This window comes from Eucyclogobius newberryi, unplaced genomic scaffold (genome assembly GCF_026437365.1).
Source record: "Eucyclogobius newberryi isolate DKJ021-1_F unplaced genomic scaffold, fEucNew1.0.hap1 SCAF_18, whole genome shotgun sequence".
NCBI classification, from domain to species: Eukaryota; Metazoa; Chordata; class Actinopteri; order Gobiiformes; family Gobiidae; genus Eucyclogobius; species Eucyclogobius newberryi.
The window spans coordinates 30,178,749-30,206,413 of NW_027315812.1; the positions used below are offsets into that span (position 1 = coordinate 30,178,749).

The following is a 27,665-nucleotide window of genomic DNA, read 5'->3' on the forward strand; positions in this document are numbered from 1 at the left end:
GTCATCCACCAGCGGGACCACGACGCGGACACACACAAAGCACACACAAAACACAATCCATCCTGGTCAAACTGTGCGCTTTTCCGCCTCACAATTCTGTACCGACAGAGGGAGAGCGTCAATCGCGTCATGGCGTTTTACATTGGCGTCGACATGTCCGCTTCTGCTTCCACCACACGACACCACCACCAGCACCATCAGCAGCACCATCACCATCAGCACCATCACCATCAGCAGCACCATCAGCACCAGCAGCAGCAGCAGCAGCAGCAGCAGCAGCAGCAGCAGCAGCAGCAGCAGCAGCAGCAGCAGCAGCAGCAGCAGCAGCAGCAGCAGCAGCAGCAGCAGCAGCAGCAGCAGCAGCGGGGAGTCTGGAGTGCGCGCTCCGGCCGCGTTCAACTGGAGACCGGGCGTTCGTGACTCGCTTTTTGGAGCATCGCAACACTTTCATTTTGGATTTTTATTTGGATTTTTTGTACGTTCTGCACACGAAACGAAGCAGCGTGCGAGAAAGCGTTCTTCACTGGAATAAAACCAACTATTCGGACATGGAAGTAGTAACGTCTAGTTTGTTTCTACACAAGAAGTTTGGACGATTCTAACCGCATTTCGTGGTCGAACTTAGAGCATGTGGTTTGTTCTATGTGTTTTATCGTAAAATAAACGTGTAAATGAACGGTTTTTTTTAAATGAAGACATCACCAGGGTCTAAGTAAGAATCCGTGACACTTCCATCCGTTCATCCGTTGTTGTTTTGCTGCGCGTAAAAGGAGCGAGAGCGGCAAAGAGCGCACAAGTGTCAGAGCCGAGCGTGTGCGCACTGGACGTGTGCGTGTAACGGAGCTGAGCCAAGATGCCGGTGCGCAGGGGGCACGTGGCACCGCAAAACACCTTTCTGGACACGATCATCAGGAAATTTGACAGTCAAAGTAAGTTTTTTTGAATGTGTTTCTGGAGAGAGTTGCAGGCTTGGTTTGATTCGGAGAGCGGGTTAACCGAGAAGTCTTCTATAGAATGGCAGAAAGATTGTGGCTGTTAAATGTTTGAAGTTGTGAATAATGTTGCGTGGACCAGTGGACCAGTGGGCCAGTGGGCCAGTGGACCAGTGGACACTTAGTTTGTTTACATGACTTGGCGTCTCCAGTTGTTTAGGTTACAATGTCTGCTCAGCCTCGTGACCATTCTTTTACGTACAAAATGAGCATGCTACTTCCCCCTCTATAATCTTAAACTATGGTTACTAAAACCAGAATGAATAGGTCCTCGTACACAACAATTGAAGTAAAATATTGAGCACATTTTAATTTGTATTATGTGTCCAATTACTAACTGAAATAACATATTTGAATACATGTTGATTCCAGTTCGATAGTAAGTTAACAACATGAGCAGATCATTATTTTACATTTAGTTTGTTGTAAACTGCAATATCAATATAATACGGTTCAGTCATAGAAACAGGTCCATTGACTTCCTGTTCAAAACTGCAAATGTGTGAAATAATAAGCCCAATCACAACCAAGAATAGGGAGGTGGGCAGAGATAGAGGGAAGGTGAAAACAGAAATTGTGGGTGAACTTGTGTCAGGACAGGATTACATGCAGGAATGAAAATACAACTCTGAGAAAACGTATTAGGAGGAACCACTGTTTAACAACAGCCATTGGAGTGAAGGCAGAGTACTTTTTCTTTTTTAAATAAACATAACAGAGCAGAACATGACACGAGAGTGGAAATGTAAATAAGACTACAAATAGACATCAACTAAACATCAAATGAACACAATCATGGCACATTGAAATTAAAATAAAAGTTCTATTTAGCCCTAAGTCAATCAAATGTGTCCAGTTTCAAATTATGTCCAAATGTAATTTTTCCATTTGTCTAATGTCTATTACTACGTCAGTCCAGTCCTTGATATTTGGTGAGGTTAGTGTCATCCATTTCCTTATGACCACCTCCAACATTCAATATGTTTTGAATATATTTCATAGAGTAACTGTCCAGATTAGCAATGCATTGATATAATCTGTATTATTCCCCTTGAACATTCTGATTTATAAGCATTGATAAATAAATCAGTCAGACGGTTATTATGGGCATACTTTGTTTAATGTATTGGTTTATAATAACTCCTCATTTGCTAATACCTACAAAAGTCCTGTTTCTCAAAGCCAAAGGATTATTTTAACATGCCAATACTTTTCATGTGATTATCTTTTACAATCTAGGGAAAAAAGTTTACCGCACTTTTCAGACTTTAAGCCGCTTCTTTCCCACGCTTTGAACTCGGTGGTCAATATTATGACGGTGAGTCTAATTTATAGATTTTTACTGGCAAACGACCACCAGGGGGCAATCTAGCAGGAAGCACAAGCATTTGACACACTGTAGAAGAAGACGTCAGTGGAAGCACATTGTCCAAGGGATACATTGTGTTTTTTATAGTTTAAGCTTCAAAATGTGTGTTTTATTACGTTATCAGACTCATAATCACAGATAAATTAGTTTAATGAGGAAATCTAGTTGACATGCTATATACGGCATTCTGCCACTTTGGAATTAAACTTTCTTGGCCAAACCTGACTCACGGGTCAAAAGACATGTGCATCACAGATGAACCAGATGTGAAGACACAGACACAGGTAAATCAGCTCACACAGAGTCATCAAGGACAGAGGGGAGAGTGGGGACAGTAGGGACAGTTGTGATGTGCTTGATAAAGGTGAAATGGACGTATCAATCATAAAATGCACCTACCGCTCACCTGCTGCCGCGTGCGGTTCGTCCCCACGTTTCCGCGTGCCTAAGCGCATGGATCTATCATAATATAGTTCCCTCAGTGTAGGGGGCAAAATGAAGACGGAGAAAGACAGTTCGAGCTGACGCAGAAGTGTTCAGAAATCTACGGGAGACGAGAGATGCAATGCGCTCCGTTGCGCTAATAAACAAACGCACGTGTGTGTTGTATCAGTCCACACGGGGGAGTGCGCATGTGCACTTCAGCCTGTGTTCTCAAATCGCCGAAAAATCGTCCATTGCGCCTTTAAGCTTCAAAATACTGTGTGAAATCCAACTTCTATTCCCCGCGAGACCCCCGGTTCAAAAGATGCACCACTACCGCATTTATTTATGTGTAAATATCTCATGTTACAACGTAGGCACCTGCGGTTTATTGTCAGGTGCAGCTGTATAGCCCGAAAAGGACGGTATAGATTTTTTAAAATCCAGACCATGAGACTATTTGGTGCAAAACCATGGTCATAAGTAACCAGTTTAAGATTTGAACATCTTTGTTTGTATGCTTTGATTAGCTCCTTCCATGTTCTAAGCACAGATCTTACCCAGGGATTCTTAACATCCTCCAAATGACTCAACCATTTGCCAGTAAAGCCTGTACAGGAACCTCCGGCATGACATTACTCTCAATATTTTTCCATTGAGCTTCATATTCTGGGTCACACCAGTACAGCAAAACTCTGATTTGAGCTGAAATAAAGTAGGCAAACCTCAAACTCCTTTTTCTATTGATAGTTGTAAAGTTTCGATTCAAGGTTTCTTGCCTTGCCACACAAATCCTAAGATTGTTTTTTTCCACTCATCAAACAATAACGGACTGTTGTAAGTGTCCGGTATGTTAATGTAACATATTAACAGTTATTCAGATAACTATAGCATAAAGAACATGCTAACAATTTTACCAAAGCATCAGTATTACACCAAATTCTTCTTCTTTGGTGTCACTTCTAAACAACTCCGCAAACTCCGGAGGTAGAGGAAGTGCCGATTCTTCTTCTGCGTCCCTTAGAGCCAAGGGCGCCCTAGAGCACCCTCAAGTGAAATGCGGTTGCCAGTGTTAAAATAATGAATAATATCACATATAAGTCGCTCCGGTGTATAAGTCCCACCCCAAAACTGAGTCCGTCACTCCCCTGACACAAATTGTTTTTTTGTCTTTTATTTGCACTTTGAGTGTCAGTAGCTGTTATTTACTGTACATCCCTAATTTTTGGTTTTGTTCTTCCGGGCATAAATTGAGATATTTTCTTGAACAAAAGTTGATTGTATTTGTTCTTGTTTGGTTAAAATGACAATATTCTGCTTATCTCATATATATTTTTAATTATTTTTTGTGAGGCCAGGTCATTACTCTACCCTCTTATCTTTTTAATTTCCTGTAGCATTTGTGGATCCTATTTTTTTTTTTTTTTACCATGTTTAGCTTCTGACAGCTTTAATTTGTTATTTGAATTGCCCTTTGTTTCTTATTGGCTGAGGCAACAGCAATTACATCCCAGAGAATGGGTGGAAAAAACATTGTCGTTTTCCTCTACATAAGTCTCAATGTAATTTTATGACATTGTAAATTGAGTAGACTAATTTTTTATTTATATTTTTCTGTTCCAGATCTACAGTGATGTAAATAGGGGCTTGATCAATTAGGTATATTGTTCCTATGTCTACCTCTGTCATTTCTGACCTACTGTATCTTAGTTGAAAAATAAAAGGTAGTCTATTCTCGTATAAACCATATGTGGGTTATAAAAAAAATGTTTATTGGCGGACAATAGGATTCATCTCATCTAGATTTACCAGTACCTTGGCAGTTTGATAATCTGATGTTGGCTGAACAAACCATTGTCACTGAAAAGGGTTCCGTCAGAGTGGTTTGCAATCAGATCTATATCAATATTTAGTAAAAATAAGTGAGGTCCCTTCAAAGTAACCACACTTCCATTAATAGTTCCTTTGACCAATACACATCCTGCCATCTTTATCTTTGTGTTCATAACTTTTTTCAAAGGCTATTCTGCTTGAGATCAGTATGGCCACTCCCCTCTAACGTTTGCCCGCTGCATGGGGAATAGTAAAGTCTGTTATAACCACACTTAGTTATTTTTAGTAGTTTAAATTAGTTTTTTTGTTGGAATATAATATCCCTAACCCTTTATTAACCATGTTGAAATCATTCTTGTAAATTTGCTTTTGAATACAACACACAGACACAGGAACAGAACATAGCAGAACAAACAAACTGCAAAATGAATGCTCACGCTAAAAATATTTAAAGAACCCACAGCCCGATCCAAAACAGGATCAGAAGATGGAGGGAAAACCATTTTCTAGGGGAAAAAAGGCGTTCCTGTACGGTTGATATCAAATTTTCATCAGGAGTCGGGCAGCGTATCTTCAAATGTTGATGCCTCCTCTGGTGTGGTAAATCTTTTAATTTTTACTTCTAAATTGAGCCTCAGCATTGCGGGATAAAGCAGAGCGTAATCCACGTTTTTTCTGTCTCAGGCGAGACTTCACCTAAATCAAAAGTTTAATTTAAGATCTCTTTAAGAGATTAAAAGTTTTGTGTTTCTTCTTGACTTTCATAGAGTTGTCATTGAAGAATGAGAGCTTGTTTGGTCCGGATTAGTCCGCGTCTAGATGCTGCCATGACACCTTGTTTATTCGCCATGACACCTTGTTTATCACTAAAGTTTAGTTTAACTTCAGTAAATAGGTCTTGGACACTGGATTGGGGTCGGCTAGGGAGCCAGGGTGCGATGTGCATGGTCAAGCATTATTTTATTATTATAAAAATAAATTGATTTGATGATTTGATTTGATTTTCCCAGCTTTTGTTGGTAGTTTTATATATTCAGGGTTCCAAGTCTCCATAAAATTGACCACATCTTTCCCTTCAGTGTCCTCTGGAAGACCAAAAATCTGCAGATTACCGCTGCGATTGCGATACTCCAGGTCATCTACTTCGTCAGTCAGGACAAGTACCTTGATTTTCAAATCTGCCACGGGCACTTTGGACTGCAGGTTTGTCTTCCAAATCAGAGATGTCATTTTCAGCTGTTGTGTTTTTTAATCACGCATCTCCGCTAGGGCTGAATTTATATTTGCGTCTACTGCCTTTTGTAATTTTGGAATATAGATGGATAAATCAAAAGGATTCGACCATAGCCTGACAGGCACAACTTGCTAGGCAGGAAACTGGCTTTTACAAATCTACGGAAATATATTCTCATCTGTTGCTTTAAATGGGAAAACAATAAAGGTACATTAGGTGACTTTTCTGATGGTGGTCTGCACCTGCTTATCTCCATGTTACACAGTGTGGCATTAAACTTATTTTAGTTTGGTGGTTCATACTGCATACTGTAGTTGTGCCCTTGGGCAAGTCACACTGCTTTAAAATATGTATGTAACCAGGAATTTCCCAATACTGAAAATACTATTTCATGTTTCATTCACTGTTTCATGCTCAATTATTCTCACTTCATATTGCTAAGTCAAATCATACTTTTAGAGACGTTTTCATTTAAAAATAAAGCTTCTTATGTGTAAAAATGGCAGAGACTGCGCATATTTGAGACATATTAATCAGACAAATGAACAGAGACAGATTTGTTGGAAACTAATTGGAAGTGTTGTTTTTGTAATGCACTTTTGAAATAAGGAAAGTTATTCTTCAGCAGTGGTACATGAACGTGAAAAACTCCTTTCGCCCAAGACACATCTAGACAGACATTTGACAGATAATGTTCCCTTTGCTGTCGGAAGTCGTCCTCAGAAGAAACGATGCTTTAATATTTGATGCATGTACTGAGGGGACATTTGAGCCGTCCCCTGTGGAGAGCCTCATCCTGCAACCGCGCTCGCTTCTCTCATGCAAATCAATGTGTTTTCCATGAGTTGCGAGAGCGGTATGGAAAACGTGTGTGAGCAGTGACAAGGAGCACAGAACCAGTATATATACATGTAATTAAGGAGGAGAGTGTGAAAGTATTGAAGTATAAAAAGTTACTGTTGTCACTCTATCTGGAGCGAAACAAGAAGTAAATCTGGAATAAACCATGTCTAAACTAGGACTATAACAGGACAAAACCAATTCTCTATCAGGATCAAAATAATTACCAAAGTAGACCCTTGAAAATGTCATCAGAATGTTCTTAATTCCAGAACAAAGTTGACTGTTGGCAAAGTGAAGTAGACGGGTTTCAATGATTAACTGACTAAAATATACTTTAAATAAGTAAGCTTTAAACAACGCCTCCTCGTTTGATGCTTACTTACTGAAATATTTCACATGTAGATCTGAAAAGCCCTGTTCGCTGTCTGCAAATGTCTAAAATATTAGTTATTTCTGGGGTTTACATGAAGCAAGTTTTACATGAATGCTTGTTTATATCTGCTTTTGCCATCTTGTTTTAGCCTGAGACTGTATTCATCTCGAGGGTTGTAGATGGCTAAATTCTTGGTCGACTAAAATAAAACATACTCTGTGCATCCATTAGTTGATTAAAAGAGGCGTGGTGTTGGGATAACCTCTCAAAATGACTAAGTATCTCTATGATTTGATCATACTGCAGTCAAACTGCAGTGACAATGCCACAAGATCACATGAGATCAAGCAATTACACATAATATGTACACAGAATACCACAAGTAAACAGTGTATTTCTGAAAAAAGGCATTTCCCTCCCAAGTACTCCATTTTATTTCTTAAGTAGTGTGTAACTACAAATACAGGAGCAAAACAAAAGTTATGACTGCATCCCTTGAAAAATCTAAAGTATTACTATATTTATTCATGTTTCATCAAGATGAAGCGGACTTCACAGTCCTGAAAAGGGACCAGTTTATGAGAACGTAACCGTTACATTGACCCCTTTTCTGGAAATGAATGAATGCCAGCAGATAGATATGAATATGGAATATGCAAACAAATCATTAAAAGGTGCAGACACTAGATCAGGGGTCGGCTCAATAGCCGCATGCGGAGCGCTCTCCTAGTGGCTCCCTGGAGCTTTTTTTGAAAAATGTATGAAAATAGAAATTGATATTAAAACAAATATGCTTTCTGTAGGAGGACAGACATGATGGAAATATTCTTAACATTTTTTTTTTATAATAAATATTAGATTTCTGTCAACAAAGATTTGTGTTCCCTTCATATAAGGCATATAAGGCTTTACCTTTTTTTGCGGCTCCAGACATATCTGCTTTTTGGTTTTTTGGTCCGATATGGCTCTTTGAACATTAGGGTTGCTGACCCCTGCTCTAGATAGATGAAGAACAATTGTATCTAGTGTCTCCACCTGTTAATGACTCGTTTGCATATTCCATATTCATATTTACCTGTTTAATTATTTGCTTAGGGTTAAAGTTGATGATCTTATTATCAAACTGTGAAATATGTGCGTTTATACAACCAGCAGCACGTGTAGCAGCGGATGGTTTGATGGCAGGCGGCCTCTAGGAAAGAACAGGAGGGGGTGAGTGTGCATATGCGCATTTTAAAGGTCTAACACTCGCTGATTTCTTAAATCAGCAAAAAATCCTCTTTTCAACCTTTAACTATGTGAGTGATGGTGCTAACAAACTGTTCAGCACAGACTTAACAAATCTTGTGTGTAACACTTGGAGGCAGCATGTAGATGATCTCAGACTGGTGATGATCTCATGGACAGGTTTGTCAGTTACAGGTGCAAATTGAGTTAGCTCTAAGTGTCCAGGTGGTTTTAGGGTAATCTTTTGCATTGTGGGATTTATAGCATGTTTAATATCCTGAACTTTGTCTTTAAAAATAATAATACAAAGTCATTACGCTTGGATGTGGAAATAATTTCTAACGGCAGCTGAGCTGGAGGGTTTGTTTATCTGTTTATCTGCAAACGGGACACGCCAGTTGTTACGGCAGCTTCCAATTATTTCAAAACTATAATTCCCTAGTTCTACATATAATGAGGTTGTACATGTACAATGTATCTCTGTAAATCTATTTTTGAACCTGGAGCTTTGACTTGTGCCATTTCCTTTCAGCCCGGTGGCACTCCCTTTTCTGTGCCCTGACCCAATCATCATTGGGTTAGGTAAAAGTTGTTGGCCAGAAAATACAAAGAGGGTCCTTCGCTTGAGTTTGCATGTTGCAGGCACAGAATTACTTACTTGTCCTGTGTAGTGTGTTTCAACTAAGCCCCTGGATTTCGGCCCCAATGTTCATCGAATCAGCACATATCCATATATATATATATATATATATATATATATATATTATATATATACATATACATATAGTGTACTCAGTCAGCAGCGTTGGTAAGTTTCCGATGTGCTTGACAATATTTACATTTTACACAGTAGATTCATCATGTGGTTAAAGTCTCTTTAATAAAACAGCATAGTCTCATAGAGTTTTAGCTCTCATCTTGGAGAAAATGTCTCCTGTCATTTTAGGAAAAGTTTATTCCAAAGTTCAAAGCTTGAAGCCTCTGCTTGTGCCAGCAACACCATAAAAAAACCCAAAGATATGTGGACCTCCAAAAAGGGGGATGGTGCTTTCGAGTAACATCGTTACTCGAAAGCACCATCCCGTGTTAATCCTGTCACCATGACAACGCTGGGAAGTCATCTGCAGGTCGCTACATGAGTATACATATGAAACCTACTGTCGCTTGGTTGACAGTACAACATGGGAAAGAGAATAACACAACAGGCAAACATAATGGCAAGAGTGAGAGTATCCAGGTAAGACCCTGATGACATCATGAAAACACCAGTTTAAAGCAGTGATTGTCAAACTTGACTCTGAATTATATACCAGAATAGGTCTGTTAACAGTTTTAATGTTATACAGTAGTATTAGTACAGTTGGGAAGGACTGAGAAGGACTGGACCACAGAGGCCATGCTCGTAGGCTACAAGCAAGACTTGACTCCTTAACATCAGAACCATGTGCACACAGTGAGGAAAGCATTAACACCCTGCAATTTTGCAAGTTCTTCCACTTAAAAATGATCAACGGGTCTAAAAATTTAATCTTAGGTGCATTTCCACTGTGAGACACAGAAATTGAAAAAATAATATCCAGAAATGATTTGATTTTTAAAAGAACTTATTTGTATGTTATTGCTGCAAATAAGTTTTTGAACACCTGCCAAGTGTGCTTTAGAAATAAACTTGGACATTGACAATCAGTCAGACTCCAACTACTACCACGAGCAAGTCCAAAGAGCTGTTAAAAGACACCAGAGACAAAATAGTAGACCTCCACAAGGCACAAAACTGTTGAGCATACTGTACACTCACCTGCTTGGTTGGATACATTAGCTAAAGATTTATGGTGAGTAATAAAATAACAATACATGATAAAATATTATATTAAATATTTTTCTATATTCCGTTTATTTTATGACGCAATCGGGAATAATATCACTGCGTGCTGAGATAGAAATGGCAGGGATTTTTTAAAAGAGGAGGCTATTACGTTGGTGATTTGCAAGTGGACCTGACATGTTTGCATAATTCAAGAGCCAAGATGTGTGCGCTGCATTATGTTTTGAATAGTTTTCTCTCTCAAAAGTGAAAATAAAACCGAGCCAGTATCGCCTCAATAGGCAAAGCTAAAGTCACATACAGATACAAGGACAAACAACCATCGGAAAAGCTCATGCAGCGGTGTGCATATGGTGGAGCGCGCAGACAAACGGAGTGGATAAAGGAACAGGCTTTCATCCTCTGAGCAGTTTGGACAGTTTGAGGAAGAAAAACGTGCAGAAGAGAGCAGTGATGATGGCTACAGTGTTTGTGAGGTGCCACTTTCAAACACTTTCATTTGGCTCTAAACCTCTATTATGTTTTAACTAAAAGACTAGCGGGTGAGCTCATAGTTCTATGCATGTACAGAAAAGGGAACAGGTGATGTGTGAGCGTGAGTAGACGATGGATACATCAGGACTTAAAAGACCACATCAGAGTGTGTGTTAACCAAGAGGGTTTCATAAGGAGCTTAATCGACACTACTGCAATTACTTTCAGATAATCTACCAAAAAGGACAAGATTGCAGATACAAGTGGTCAAAACTAGTTTCCTCCACAGGGTGGCTGGGCGTTCCCTTAGAGATAAGGTGAGGAGCTCAGTCACACGGCAGGAGCTCGGAGTAGAGCTGTTGCTTCTCCAAGTCGAGGAGAGCCAGCTGAGGTGGTTTGGGCATCTGTTCAGGATGCCTCCTGGGCGCCTCCCTGGGGAGGTGTTAAGGGCATGTCCCACCGGAAAGATGCCCCAGGGAAGACCCAAGACACGCTGGAGGGACTAAGTCTATCGGCTGGCCTGGGAATGCCTCTGGATTTGAGTATTTAACCTTTTTTAAAACAGTTTCTCTTCCTGTAACTCTGTTTAGACCTTGTTCTGTCCTGTGTGAGTCCTGTTTTGGGTTAGACTTGGTCCAGTTTTCTGTGAGTCCTTGTCTGGGTTAGACCTGGTTCAGTTCTGTGTGAGTCCTGGTTTGGGTGTTAAGAACATTGTTTGACCTTTGGATAAAAACTCAAGGACAACTTTGTTAAAGTAGGAGGGCTACATTTTCTAAATCTGCATATTTTGATTCAAAATGTTCTTCAAGTTAAAGAGAGGGTGTGGTCCCAATAGACTTGTCTGTGCAAGGTCAAATAGACAATAGATGTACTAAATTTCATTGGATTATGACAAACATATTTTTTCCCCTTCTCATCAACTTTTTTGAGGCGTGGCTATGAATATATGTGGGTGGAGATAGGGCATGGTCCTTATTTATTTTTTGTTCATTATCACATAAAAAGGTGTGTGTCTACAACAAAGAAAATGTTTTCATCCCATTATAACATTGCGGGGGGTGCTGGTGAGCCATTTTTAAAGATAGATGTATAGTTTTCTATAGTTTACATATTATGTCCAGCAGTGTTGGGAAAGTTCACTTTCTACATGAACTAGTTCAGTTCATAGTTCATAATTCAAAATTTTGAGCTAAGTTCACAGCTCCAAAAATGAACTAGTTCCGTTATTTTTTTCAATATTATGCAATTGTTTTTCTAAATTATTTTAGTTAACTTTTAATTAAAGTTCATTGAACTTTCGTTCAATGAACGCGTTCAGGCACAACACTGATGTCCAGCTCATCAAAATATACAAACTAATAAAAATTACAATGATTTTTCAAAAATGCTGCTTCATTAAGAGCTAGTTGTGACCACACCCTGCGACTTATGAAAATTAACTTTTGACCCCACATTTGTCCTGATGATGCTGCCTCAGTTTGGTGACCATTGGATAAAAGTAAAAAAAAAAAAAAAAAGGGACATTGAATTTGAACATGTCCAGTTTGAACCAAAATGGCGATGCCGGGTCAGAATGGCGGGGCCACAACGTCATTTTTTGTTTATCTCGAGATGTATCTACAATTAAAAAAAAATACGCTATGCCCCTCTATTGGCCTAATTGGCCATGGAATGGAATGCGACGAGTCTTTGCTCTTGCCATCTTTCTTATTGGCTCGAGCCTTCCAGAATGGAATGGATCCCGGCGGAAGACATTGCGATCATGGGCACTCCATGATCTATTTGTATTAGATGTCTCCCCCCAGGGCCTGGAGACTGGTAGTGGTAGATATGGTGAGAGGGTAGATGATTAGGATGAGAGGGATGCAGAGGAGGAGGAGGGGAGGTGGTGGGTCGCAGTACGGTCTGAAGCGGCCGAGCCAACTGAGTGAGGGTTAATATGGGACCGGCTGTGTGCTGATTGGGAGCAGAGGTGCGACATGCCACAGGGAGGAGTGACTTGGTGCGTTGATTGAAGATGGGGAGCAGGTGCGAGGGGCGATGTCCTGGGAATCCCCTGTCCTTGGGACTCTCCTTCTCGGCCAGGAAAAACTACAAAAACCTCCATGGGAAAAAGTAGAAGCCTGGAGGAGTTCCGTGGTGAAGGAGAGATCTGAACTCTCACAGACGGACAGGCCGGACTGGGTGCGTTGGTTGAGCTGGGGAGCAGGTAGCCTTGATGTAGATGGGTGGAGTTAGGTCTTCCAGGCTGAATTTACGCAGGCTTCGTTTGTATTTTGTAACACAGTTGAGACATTTTCATTATTTAAGAGCAGATTGAATTGAATTGAATCGTATTGAATTGTATCGAATCAAATCGTGATTAATCGATTCAGGATTTTATGAATCGAAATCAAATCGATTTAGGAAATTGGCCATGATACCCAGCCCTATTCTCCGCGTAACACGCCCTCAAAAAAGGCTTAATTTCCTGTTTTTTCAAGGACAAGTCAGGCCTATTGGTTTTGATCTATGGAGCTCATACTTCACTCACTAATGTGTTTTTATGATCTGATTGGAAATAAATACCCATGTAACAAATATCTATAGCGCCCCCTACCCATTGTGTGAAAAACTCAACATTGTCTGATTTGTTTGAAACTCATGGATTATATTCTCCTCAAGACGCCGTGAAAAAAAGTGCATCACAGATATTGTGTATTTTCACAATTGGCCAGCAGGGGCGCAATTAATGCCTTCACTTCCTCTTCCTCTTTTATTTTGATGGGACATTTCCTCTCGTGCCACGGGCTTAGCATTAGCATTAGAGTTAGCGTTAGCATTAGCGGCGGGTCTCTGTTGCTAGGTGACGGCGGTACAGGGGGGAGGGGGTGCAGCCAGGTCACCGAGGCTCTCTCTCTCCCTTTTTCCCTGTGCAGGAGGACCTGGATCGCCTGTGACACTTACAAAATAAAGGCTTCTGTGTTTACAGATACAGGAGTTTTATTTTGACATAGCCTGACAGTGACAGATGATTGTCTAAAGAACAAAGTCTAAAGAATAAAGCCTAAAGAATAAAGGCCTCTGTGTTTTACAGATACAGAAGGAGTTTTATTCTTGCTGACTTTACGTAACTGTAATTTTCATGACTTTTCACACACTTTTAGGTTTTCAAAACTCTTTTTGATTTATTTGGCGGAGAAATAATAATAAAATAATAATGTGTGTTTTTTCCCATCTTATTACTTTTAAACTATAAAAGCTAAAACAATGTGACTTTGACAGATTGTTCTGTATTACGCTCTCTCTGGAAATATTTTCACGAGTCCATGTCAAATAGATTGCCTTTATGAATTTCTAAAAAAAATATTTGTAGAGGGCACCGGAGAGCCATATTAAAAGATAGGCCGTAATTAGCATATTGGTATGTGTGGCCTACAATTGTGCATGTGCGCTCTATTGGGTCCGTTCAAATCTGATAATGTTCGTAAAAGCTGATCTTTGTCACAATTCTGCCTCACCAACACTGTTTAGACTGCAGGTGGAGAGCAGCTGACCTTGTCTGGAGATGTTGTCGAACACTGGGATGAGTACTTTGAGGATCTCCTCAATCCCATTTTCACATCTTCCAAGGAGGAAGTAGGGACTGAGGACACAGAGGCATACTCATCTATCGCCCAAGATGATCTTTGTTGGCAAGCTCCTTGGTAGTGGTCCAGACGTGTCTGAGATCCATCCTCAGTATCATACGTTTCTGGATGTTGTTAGGCTGTCTTGGTGGACATGTCTTTGGTCAGAGAAAGTCCTTCTGGATTGGCAGAGGTTGGACACCGCAAAGGTTTTCTTTTTTCACCGGTTCTGTTCATTGTTTTTATGAACAGTTTTGAAGGCTTCCCTTTTCCAGGTGGTGAACAGTCTCTGCCTCAAATCTCAGGGTCTTGTTTGTGAGTGAGGGAAGGATGGAGCATGCGACTGACAGGGGCATCGATGCAGCAGCTGCAGTGATGCGGTCGCAGAATCGGACAGCTGTCGTGAAGAGCACACCACCCCTTCCCTCGCTCACTGTCCTCCTCCTCACCAACCCACCCCCCCTCTCTCTGGTTTGATCATGTTGCTGGTTCATCTTACTGTACTCTGATCCGTGCTCAGACCAAGTACTTCTCTAAAACTCTGACCTGAAAAGAAGGGTGGGGGATACACAAACACACTGCATTGCCATGGGGACACTTCCTTGCCCCCTCTCACTTACTCATTTCCTCTGCTCAGGTGTAATGTGTCTGACATTTGATTCTCGGATGTTTTGGCTTCATTTTCTCAATTTTCTAATGGACTGACAATACAGAGTTTTAAAATGTAAGTCAGTTGTAATGGGTTTATAGAGCCTTTTTACATCCACCAAACAAATAACATGCTATGTTCAGATATGGGACCTTTTTGTCAGTATAAAAACTTCAATTCTCTGTTTATTTATGCTCCTTTGGGATGGAGAGATGCAGGTTTAGCACATCCTGACTCACTGAAGGTGTATAGGTGTATAGCGCCCAGACATATACTATGGATGTAAAGATATTTAGTAATTCCAAGTTTGTGTCACTGTGAGTTTTGGCTAAAGCTTGAGTAAAAACAAAACTTATTTTTTCTCTCCTCAGCCTTTTCTGCATTTATTTCACTTCTCTGCGCCTCTACACCACGTTTAACTTCTCTTTATGTAATGCATTGGGTTTGGAGATTGTTAGATATATTATCCACTGGAAATATAATATTCTTTATCTTGAGGCATGCTGTGTGTCAGGAAAGAGCTGATGCCAACATGCACTAGCTTTGTTTTGCGAAGCATGGGGGCCCAAACCATGGATCTATTAAATGATCTGGATCGAGTATTCCTAGCTTAAAACCTGACGTGAGTCGGTTGATACTGCAGCAAAAAATCTTCCACAACCCAGAAAGCATTGTTCCCATAGAACCCAATGAAAAAACAAACTGCTTGTTTTCGGGTGAAAGAGCACCTACAGCTTTCACAAAGGTCAGTTTTCAGGTTATGAACTTTTTACTGGTCCAAAATCCAGAATAGTCTGTGTAGGAAGGCGAAACTTTCACTAATTTGGGAGACATTTCTGCTTTTGATTGAAGACAGGTGCTGTGGATCTGATGACTTTTTGAACTAGAGAAGTCTCAAGGACTACACTCTTTGGCCGCAACTTCCTCTCTAGCCACATTAGCCGCTAACATTAACACATCTTCTCTCAATGACTTACCAGCGGCGATATCTTCTCATCAGACTTCAGGCAGATGACAATCAATTCGACTAGATTGACTGTTTTCCTCCACTGACTGTCCTGACCGGTGTGCTGTCAACTCCCTCTTGGTTACTATGGCAACAAGCAGCATGGATACTCAGGGTGATCTCTCCTGTTTACAAGCGGAAAATTCATTGCTGGAAACATTAAAAAGGGTCATTATTGATCGACAAACTCGGATCTCCTCTCGTCTCCAGTAAACTGGTGTTATCTTGGATTCGCACTTCAACAACTGTGTCCTCCTTACACGGCGCCCGCCACCTCCAGGGCTTCTGTAGTCAGAAGTAGCGAAAAATAAGAGAAAATACCTGCCTTTTTTGACCCCCTGGATGATAAAAGTAGCTGCTCACAATCCACCTTCAACAGCTGGGCTCAGAATTGAGTTGGTAGTTCCAACTACTCAAAACTCAGATTTCTCTCTCCAAACCCGGTACAGGGCATCCAAAGCACTCTACACTAGAGCTCCAAAAACTCACAAACTCCTAAAAGCTATACATACTAAGGGTGAAATAATATAACTTGACCAAATAGTCCCATGGAAACAACTAATTTGAAACTTGGTGTGCTCAATATCAGGTCTTTATGAAACAATTAATTTTTAATGAATAAGTTTATCTCCTCGTATAATCTTGATTTTATGTTATTTAACCAAGACATGGAAACAAGAAATGCAGTTATAGTTGAATCTGCACAAATTTGAACCAAAGGCACAAGAAAGTAGTATAGGGTGGAGGTGTTTATGCATTATTTAGAAATAACTTAATAACACATAAGCAATTTGTGGTTTTCATCATTTGAATATGTCATTTAAAAATTGAGCAAAAATACCCTCCCACTATATTATTTGTGGTTTTATAAAAGCTTCCCAGTACTGCCAAAGTTTTACTGATGATGTTTTCAGTCGTATGTACAGACTTTGATGGTTTGATCATTACAGGTGACATGAATGTACATGTGGACAAACTTTAAGAGCTTGAGTCTCTCTTTGAAACTTCTGACCTGATTCAGCATTTGAGTGGCCCCACCCATAGCACAGGGCACACTTTTTGACCTGTTTGTCACTCCCAAACCACCAGCTGGTCCTGTATTTGTTGGGAAGAGACATAAAATACAGTACAGGTGCAGTGTTCATGGAAAATTTTTTTCTAATGTTGATGATCTGTTAAAGTCTGTTACATCCATTGTTGTGGATGTGGATGTTCTGGACACCATTGCCCCCAGCCCCCATGAAGGTTACATTTTGAAAAAATAATCAGAAGGCGCCATGGAGGAATGACAACACGGTTAGAGAACAAAAGTGAGGGCCGCTAAGCCAAGCAAAAATGACGCAAGTCAGAGTCTCAGGTCTATTATGACATTTACAGCGGAAAATTGCTACTGTTCAAGATTATGTAGAACAAGGGAGAGGTATCTTTCTGAAATGATTGGAAGTAGCCGCAATAATTCACGTGTCCTGTTTGCGACAGTAAAAGATTGACAAATCCCCTAGCTCAACTGCCCTTGGAGTTAGTTAGATAGTTAGCCACAGCTGTCTAAGTTTCCCCTGTGGCTGGCAACACTGTCCAAGAGATAATCACCAGTCTTAGTTCATCTACATGCTGTCTCAATGTGTTGCCCACCAGAAAAGTCTGTGCTGAGGAGTGTGTTAGCACCACAATAAACAAACAAATAGTCAATATGTTGCTTGAGTCTGGGACAGTCCCAAGGGCATTGAAAACAACAGTCTTTAAGCCTCATCTAAAGAAGTGCAGTCTGAATGCTACAGTCAAAAATCATAAGCCCATTTCAAACCTGCCTTTCTAGTTAAAGTCTTTGAAATAGCTGTATATCAACAGCTCTCATTAAAGTAACAAATTACATCCAACTGAGCAGTGACTTGGGCAAGGTATTAGTCCTGCTGGATCACAGTGCGGCTCTTGACACGATTATGGGATCCTCCTTCAGAAACTAACAGACTGGGTGGACCTCACTGGCACTGCCCTTATTTGTCCAGGTCCTAGAAGACAGAAAGTACTTTGTTGAGATTAGTGACCACATGGCCTTGACCTGTGGATATCCCCAAGGGTCAATCCTTGAGCCTCTTTTATTCAACCTCTACATCCTGCTGTAAGTTGCCTGTTGATACGGAATAGGGGTGTGTCCTCTCACAATTACAGAGATGACACTGAGATCTTTGTGTCATTGACAGGAGGTGAATATGGACCAGTGGATTCACACTTTATCCAACGAAAAGACGAATGTGATTGTTTTCAGGCCGGAGAAACAAAGAGAAAATGTTAGCAATTATCTCCAGTCTCTTTCTAGAAAACTCAGATCAGATTGTCAAGAAGAAATCAAGTGAGACATTTGAGAATAATGTTGGACCCAGACTTGAACTTCAAAAGCCATATAAAATCAATAACATCTTCTGTGTGTTATCATTTATAAAACATTGTCAAGATCAAAAACATCTAAAATATACTTGGAAAGGCTTATTCATGAAATTTGTTTCTTGTAGTCTAAATTATAGTAACGGTCTCCTCACTGGCCTCACCAAATGAGGGGTAAAACTGCTCCAGTATATCCAAAATGCTGCTGCTCGGGTAATGACTGGAATCAGGAAGTATGATCACATTAATCCTGTGCTCAGGTCTCTGCATTGGCTTCCTGTGGCTCAGAGAATAGATTTGGGTGTGTACAAGTCTCTTCGTGGCCTTGCACCAAAATACATCGTGGACATGTTGGTGTCATATGAACCAGCTAACCTCAGGGACTGCCCTACTGCTGCTTCTAGACTCAGGACTAAACATGTGGAGGTCCTTACGCAGCTAGGTAATGGAACAGCTTTCCTGAAGTTGTGAGAAAGGCCCTTTCTTCAACAATGTTTAAATCTAGGTAAAATTAATATCTGTATTTTTGATATAGTTTAACATGACTATTCATGTTTTAATTTTTTTATATTGTGTATTTTGTACTTATTTTTATATTTGTAAAGCAGTTACGTTTCGTATGAATACTGCCACGCGGTACATTTGCTTCATTTTATGCTACTTCCATGTCACAAGGCCACCAGATGTACCTTGGGATGCGTACCGCTACGACGGGCCGGATCTGGACTTGTAAAAACGTTTCGTTCAGGTCCAAAAACCTGAAGCCCCGGTGATTCGGTTCTGGACTGAATGCACTCACATATTATATCCTTTTCGTTCTAGAATCTAAACCATCTTAAACCTTCCATTGATCGCGAAATTCGCGCTGGAAAAGACGTAAACACTGCCATGCGCCGCTGTCAATGGCGCAAACGGACCCTCATCAGGGGCGATTCTAGAGAGTGTGGGGGCCCTAGGCAGAAATGCTTAGGGGGCCCTACCGACCAGTGTTCACAAAAAATATTCGCGGTCTATTCTGTCCTCACTGTGGTGTCACTACCAGGGCTAGACAGATAGCAAACATCCAAAAAAGAGAGTCCAAAGACCATGTAGAGAAGACTTGTCTTTAATGTCTTTTCAGACTCTTTTCCCCACAACTTGTCTCTTTGACAATTGGAATTTTGTAAAACTGTAACAAACACATAAAAACACATTAAACACATGTAAACCTTATAAATGTACCTTCACATCAATTGTACATGAACAGATACATATAAGAGCAATGAAAATACAGGTCTGAACACAGCCTAGCTTAAAATGTGACAAGGCTACATGCACAGCAGCTAGCAACAACCAACATTCAAAGGAAGTACAGATTAACTCCGGGGCTCGTCTCCCCATACAAGCCCCTGAGTTTTTCTGCTTCGATTTACGACGAAACACGGTTCAAAGAGGCCCAAAACTTCATTAATGATATCACACTCTTTACTATTATCACAATGGTGAAGGTTTATGTGGCACTTGATGCAGCAGGAAAATAAACGGAGAGAAGTTCTATCCGATACGGAAAAAACAGGAAATAAGAGCGCGATGGACATAAGACTTTTATATATATATATATATATATATATATATATATATATATATATATATATATATATAGATATATCTGTTCCGCGCACGCTGTAGAATAAACACCAGATTTATTTAGGCTCAAAGTAGTGTTGATCTGAAGTTCTATCGTTTCTCACTCAGTCGCGCGGCAGGAGCGGCGCACCACGGAGCTAACAGCTGTGGGGCCTACGTCACGGGTTGGGCGGGGCACACACGTGCTCTCTGAGACTACGTCACGGGTTGGGCGGGGGAGCCAGATCGCTCTTCGCAAGGGTGGGGGCGAATATCAAACCAAGCCGTCTGCATTTCCGGGTTGGTGAGGGGGTCCAAGGTCTGGGTGATATTTCTTAACTATTATGTTAAGGGTGTTGCACAACCCTTATTATTATTATCAATTATACACTTAGGATAGACTACGAAACGTGAAAAAAAGCATGTTATGGCACCTTTAATGCTGCTAATATGATGTATTATCTTGATTTGTTGTGCTAAGTTGATTGCTTTATAGTGATTCAAGTTGACTTTTATGTTAGTTTTTCTAACACTGTTATTTTACACTGTGACTTCATTATTTACACTGGTGTATTGTCTGTTTGAAGGTTTTTACCTGACTTTTGATGCCAATGGATCTGCAAAGTTAAAGAGTGGAAATGTGTCTAAAGGCAAAACATTGTATCAGATGAAACAGCTGCTTTGACCCTTGACCCAGACTGACTGTCAACAATACTCAACATGCTCTTGTTCCTCAAGTAAAACACATGAATGTGTGGTAACTGTTAGTTAAGCTATAATTTAGCAGCTCGCTAGTAGCTTGTGATTTGTAAGTTGTAACTTATGTTAAAAACTGTGAATAAACCAGACAAGTTGAGTTCATTTCAATCTGCAGTTAAGCCTTGTGTTTGATAGTCGTCCTTGTTCAAGTGTCTTGAACTTAATTTAGCCAAGTAGCTTGTGTTATGCTGTTGTAACATTATGCAAATATGGCATGAGTTCAGCCGGACTCATTAGGTCCGGACCTGAACCTAAACCTCTGGATTCGAATCCGGACTTGAACGTGGATTTAGGTCTGCATCCCTACATGTACCTAGCCGCTAAATGTCAAACTGGAGTCATGTGGTAGTGAGCATGGCCCACTGACTTCAATGGACAGCCATCTTATTAAGTTTTGGAAGATAAATCAAACAAGGCTGCCTGCTCTGCCTGTGCTCATTGGTGCAAAATGCAATTAAAATGTTTTTTCTCCCGCAGTACTTAGCTTACCTAACCCTTAATGAGCCACTATGGGTTCCTGAATAGGTTTTAGTCCCTCCCACTGTGTGACGACAGACATGCACCACGTGATCAGCCCTGACCAATGAGCGTGATGCCGGCTAGAGCCGTAGGGTGAGGGGAGCGGAGCGACGCGAGCTGAGAGTGAAGTTAGGCTAAATCTAACTTTTAGTGTTTAAAAAAAAAATAAAGCTCATCTATGTTGTGAAAAATACAGAACAAAGCACTAGCAGCTTGATTACTTACAAAAAATGCATTAGGAGATTTCTTCTTGGGCCCAGACGTGCAATACCATTAAGTGGCCACTAATCAATCAATCAATCAATCTTATCCAGATAATATAATGGATCCATGGGCTCAATATAAGCATCACTGGTGCTCAAGACCGTTGATGAGAATTTATTATTTTCTGTTTGAATCTGTTTTTTGGCATCTTGTTTTCACCTGAGTCTGCATTCTCTCTTAGTCATCAGTTTGCTCAAAAGCAACAAAAAAGGCAACCTGTTGTTACGTGGTGGTATAGGATGGCCATGGCCCCTGCTGGCATGAGCTCCCCCAGTGGCCCCCTACCCCGCTCAACGAGGACTGAGTTTTAAACCTTGGCCAAAGTGCAGTACCATGTACTGGGCTCACACAGTGTTCTGTCTGTCCACGTATATCCAGGTCAAACAGCACAAAACATTACATGAATTGGCTCACACAAAGGAGGACATTATGGGCCATATTTTGCCCCCGGCGGTGGCGCTAACGTTGGCACAGCAGAGCTCATTGCGTCACACCTTGCAGTCGGTGCTATTGATGACAGCGCAGGGCGTGATTATGCCAAAATATGAGGTGGAGTAAAGCAACTTGAGGGCGTAGTCTGGTGCATTCTGTGAATTCGTAACTAAAAAACTTCAAAACTAGCCTTAGTTATAGATTGGGGATTTTTATTTTTTGGGATATTTTCCTCAAGCATAAATGACCAATATTATCCAGTGTGAGTTTTATATTTGATTTTATCTCGCCTGATAAAGGACACGCAAACACGGACACTAGTGATGCTCCACCTGTAACATTGCGTTTTGTTGCATCTAAATTCAGTTAGTGAATATATGACTGATTGTAATAAAACATATTACATTAAATAGCATTATGTAGCTTACTACACTCCTCTGCCCACAATCTCTCAACTGAGCCGTCTGTGATAAAATTGTCGATAGCAAAAGTGAGGAAACAGTTGTTGAAGATCACGGGGGGCGGGACCTAGAGGATTTCGGCTGCGGTGCTTCTTGTGAAGTATAAATGCCAGAGCTGAAAAAAAATGTGTTCTTGTTCTGGCAGCCCTAGGTAAACGAACAAATGTTTTGCTTTTTATTAAGTATGAATTGGTCTTTAAAGCTCTTTGCGCTGCGTTGGACCTGTTACTGTGTGGTCAGGGCCAGACTGGACCTGCAGACTCATGTGCTCAGCTCAGAGAGGAACTTCTATTTGGAAAATCAAATTAATCCTCACTGTCACTTCACATTCACCCAAAATCCTTGTCTCAGTCTGCGTAAAACTGGCACATACGATCAGACTGAACTGACCACAGTGTGTGTTACGTTCTCGTTCCCTCTGGACCATGCCGCCTCCCATTGAGCACTCAGGTCTGGTCAAATTGGCACAAGCCCATCTTGGGGACATACTCCACGTTGTGCAAAACACATAAAGGTGACAGTGACATGCGGTGAGGTTTATGGCTAGTGAGGCGCTGTCTCTTTCAGGAGTGCACAGTCCTTGTTTTAGTACTGCTTTAGACTTGTTTTTTACTTGTTTTGATCCTATTTTGTTCTGCTTTAGTTCTGCTTTAGTTCTGCTTTAGACCTGTTTTAGTCCTGTTTCAGTCCTGCTTCAGTCCTGCTTTAATCCTGGTTTAGTCCAGGTTTAGATCTGATTTAGTCCTGATTCAGTCCTGGTTTAGTCCAGGTTTAGATCTGATTTAGTCCTGATTCAGTCCTGTTTTAGTCCGGTTTTAGTCCTGCCTTAGTCCTGTTTTAGACCAATTTAGACCTGCTTTAGTCCTGTTTTAGACCAATTTAGACCTGCTTTAGTCCTGTTTTAGACCAATTTAGACATGCTTTAGTCCTGTTTTAGACCAACTTTAGACCTGCTTTAGTCCTGTTTTAGACCTGATTCAGTCCTGTTTTAGTCCGGTTTTAGTCCTGCTTTAGTCCTGTTTTAGACCAACTTTAGACCTGCTTTAGTCAAGTTTTAGACCTCATTCAGTCCTGTTTTAGTCCGGATTTAGTGCTGTTTTAGACCAACTTTAGACCTGCTTTAGTCCTGGTTTAGACCTGCGTTAGTCCTGCTTTAGTTCTGTTTTAGTCTTGCTTTAGTCCTGCTTTAGTCCCAGTTTGGACCTGCTTTAGTTTTGCTTTAGTCCTGGTTTAGACCTGCTTTAGTCTGGTAGATATGGGTTTTTTAGTCTTAGTTTAGCCCTGGTCTTGTCTTAGGTCTGCTTTGCACTAGTCGAGTCAGGTTTCTGGTAAACACTGGGTTTGCTTTGCCTGCGTTGTATTGCTTTTGTCCTGTTTTTAGTCATTTAATATTGTTATTATTTATAATATATCTGAAAGTAAAGTCCTATGTTGATTTATGTTGTTGAATTGAGCCACTGTCAGTTGTTTGTGTGATTTTGCTGTCCAGCCCCCGGAACTTATCCCTCTGAAACATATGTGACCGACCGTGGGAAAAGCAGAAACAAGTCACCTCGGAGACACTTTGAGTTATTCTGAAAGTGTGAATTCAAAGCTTTCCAATGATGTCTCACTCATGTAGATCTGATAATATTTGAGTAAGTTGTGGTCATTTGAATGTATACAACTCTCAAACCCATTTACTGAGAAAACGGCCTCTAAAATTTCTCACCTGAGTGAGTCAGAGGGGGGCTCATTTGCATCTCATTGATGAGCCCTCCCCCCTGTCACACTGACAGCACCTCCCCCTACAGCTGTCACTGAAGACTCAAGAGGAGTGTTGTTATTGAACTGGAAAATACTTGGCTCAAAGAATCAGAATCAGAATAGGGTTTATTGCCATTTGTCGATAAACCGAATTCACAGGTGATTCAGTGCAACACAAACACACATGGGGAAAGGACAAATAACTTATAGTAAGTTTAAAAAACACTCTTAATCGAGGAACTCTTATAAACAGATGCCAGGGCCAGGTATACAAACTGCAACGGGTCCATGGCTTCGAATATATGAGATATGAGATAATAGACATCATAGGAACAGGAAAGTAATTTCTCCCTGTGGCCCTCAGAGGCGACTGTTGTTGTGATTTTGGGCCTTACAAAAATAAATTGATTTGATTTGATTTGATAGGTACACCATCAGAGTCCAATTAAGTCTGCAGCCTCTTTTGCACATCCTCTTCTGTGCTGTGACTCTCGGCGCTGAGCATGTGATGTCTTTTGCCTCGTCAGCACAGAAAGGTCTGATTTTTTCATGCAGATAGGTCTGCCTGTCAATGTTCAGTCCAGGTGGGACCAGGACATGGAGATTGTCAACCGGAGGCAGAACAGCTGAATTGCGTAGTAGCTGAAATTCCACTGGTTCTGCTCCACAGTGACTTTTTGCAAGCACCACACCTGGTCTCTTGGCATCAAAGCTGTAAACAAATAACAGAACATTTAAGAAATGGCTAACTATTTCACATGAAACACTCATTAACTCATTTTTTTGGTTTCAATATAAATACCTGAAGTGCTGATAGCTTCTGGCTTTTCTTTGGAAGCCGTCTGAAGAAGGGACTCAGATGCTTCTGCCAGTCGAAGTTCTTGACAAACACTTTGCCATCCGCCGTTCCAACAAGCTGTGGGATATTGAGGTGAGACTCAGGAGAGCTGTTTTCCACTACCTGATGACAAGGGCGACAATGTAAAAAAAATGAGAACAGAAGAAAAATATCTGCACTGAAGCCAGGCTAATATTTACACATTACAGTAGTCAAATAATATAAACTAACCTCAGCGATGTCTTCCAAAGTGTCAACCCTGGTCTTCATGTATGCTCGCTTGATAAGACCAAAGCCACAATCAGGGGAGAATTTGGTGTGGCCAGCAATGAGGAAGTGGATGTCCATTGTGTGGTGAAGCTTGTGTCCAACACGTCAGGCAGCATACCACAACATTAAATTGTTTTTGTTTTGGCCACTGCAGTTGTCACAATGAAGATCCACGTATTTTTCTCCAACCCCGAAGTTGTTGAAGAAATGGTGCATGTAGCTCATGACTTCATTGCTTCCCTTACTTGACGACCACAACAGCACACCAAAACAGGCGTATTTAATCCATCCATCCATCCATCTTCTGCCGCTTTATCCGGGGCCAGGTCGCGGGGGCAGCAGTCTGAGCAGGGACTCCCAGACTTCCTTCTCCCCAGACACTTCCTCTAACTCCTCCGGGGGGATCCCGAGGCGTTCCCAGGCCAGCCGAGAGACATAGTCTCTCCAGCGTGTCCTGGGTCTTCCCCGGGGCCTCTTCCCGGTGGGACATGCCTGAAACACCTCCCGAGGGAGGCGCCCAGGAGGCATCCGAAACAGATGCCCGAGCCACCTCAGCTGGCTCCTCTCGACGTGGAGGAGCAGCGGCTCTACTCCGAGCTCCCCCCGTGTGGCCGAGCTCCTCACCTTATCTCTAAGGGAGCGCCCAGCCACACGGCGGAGGAAACTCATTTCGACCGCTTGTATCCGCGATCTTGTTCTTTCGGTCACTACCCAAAGCTCATGACCATAGGTGAGGTCAGGAACGTAGACCGACCGGTAAATAGAGAGCTTTGCCTTTCGGCTCAGCTCCCTCTTTACCACAACGGTCCGATGCAGCGACTGCATCACTGCAGCCGCTGCACCGATCCGCCTGTCGATCTCACGCTCCATCCTTCCCTCACTCGTGAACAAGACCCCAAGATACTTGAACTCCTCCACTTGGGGCAAGGACACCCCACCCACCTGGAGAGGGCAAGCCACCTTTTTCCGGTCGAGAACCATGGCCTCGGATTTGGAGGTGCTGATTCTCATCCCAGCCGCTTCACACTCGGCTGCAAACCGTCCCAGTGCATGTTGCAGGTCCGGGTTTGATGGAGCCATCAGGACAACATCGTCTGCAAACAGCAGAGATGAGATCCTGTGGTCCCCAAACCGGACACCCTCCGACCCCTGACTGCGCCTAGAAATTCTGTCCATAAAAATTATGAACAGAACCGGTGACAAAGGGCAGCCCTGGTGGAGTCCAACATGCACTGGGAACAGGTCTGACTTACTGCCGGCAATGCGAACACAGCTCCTGCTCCGGTCATACAGGGACCGGACAGCCCTGAGCAAAGGGCCCCGGACCCCGTACTCCCGGAGCACCCCCCAAAGGACACCCCGAGGGACACGGTCGAAAGCCTTCTCCAGATCCACAAAGCACATGTGGACTGGTTGGGCAAACTCCCATGAGCCCTCGAGCACCCGATGGAGGGTATAGAGCTGGTCCAGTGTTCCACGACCGGGACGAAAACCACTCTGCTCCTCCTGAATCCGAGGTTCGACTATCGGTCGGATTCTCCTCTCCAGTACCTTGGAATAGACCTTACCCGGGAGGCTGAGGAGTGTGATCCCTCTGTAGTTGGAACACACCCTCCGGTCCCCCTTCTTGAACAGAGGGACCACCACCCCGGTCAGCCAGTCCAGAGGCACGGTCCCCGAACGCCACGCGATGTTGCAGAGACGTGTCAACCAAGACAGTCCTACAACATCCAGATACTTTAGGTACTCAGGGCGGATCTCATCCACCCCCGGAGCCCTGCCACCGAGGAGTTTGCGAACAACCTCAGTGACTTCAGCTTGGGTGATGGATGAGCCAGCCTCTGAGTCCCCAGTCTCTACTTCCTCTTCGGAAGACGTGACTGAGGGATTAAGGAGATCCTCAAAGTATTCCTTCCACCGTCCGACGACATCCCCAGTTGAGGTCAGCAGGCCTCCACCCGCACCGTAAACGGTGTTGGTGAGACACTGCTTCCCCCTCCTGAGGCGCCGGACGGTTTGCCAGAATTTCTTTGGTGCCGACCGATAGTCCTCCTCCATGGCCTCCCCGAACTCCTCCCAGGCCCGGGTTTTTGCCTCTGCGACAGCACGAGCCGCGGCTCGCTTGGCCTGCCGATACCCGTCGATGACCTCCGGAGACCTACAAGCCAGAGTGGCCTGATAGGCCTCCTTCTTCAGTCTGACGGCATCCCTTACTTCCGGTGTCCACCACCGGGTTCGGGGGTTGCCGCCACGACAGGCACCGGAGACCTTGCGACCACAACTCCGAGCAGCCGCATCAACAATGGAGGCGGAGAACATGGTCCACTCGGACTCAATGTCCCCAACCTCCCCCGGGACATGGGAGAAGCTCTCCCGGAGGTGCGAGTTGAATACCCTACTGACAGAGGGCTCCACTAGACGTTCCCAACAGACCCTCACAATGCGCTTGGGTCTGCCAAGTCTGTCCGGCTTCCTCCTCCGCCAGCGGATCCAACTCACCACCAGGTGGTGATCGGTTGACAACTCTGCCCCT

General features: G+C 42.3%; 1 protein-coding gene across 1 annotated transcript in view; it reads left to right on the forward strand.

The window, feature by feature from the left end:
- The first annotated feature begins 771 nt into the window (after positions 1-771).
- The window catches only part of kcnh2b (potassium voltage-gated channel, subfamily H (eag-related), member 2b), a 339,169-nt gene continuing 312,275 nt past the window's right edge, over positions 772-27,665 (forward strand). The window contains exon 1 of the mRNA XM_072451211.1: positions 772-929. Coding sequence (XP_072307312.1) covers positions 854-929 — 76 coding nt within the window. The 5' untranslated portion in view covers positions 772-853. The remainder of the gene's footprint in view (positions 930-27,665) is intronic.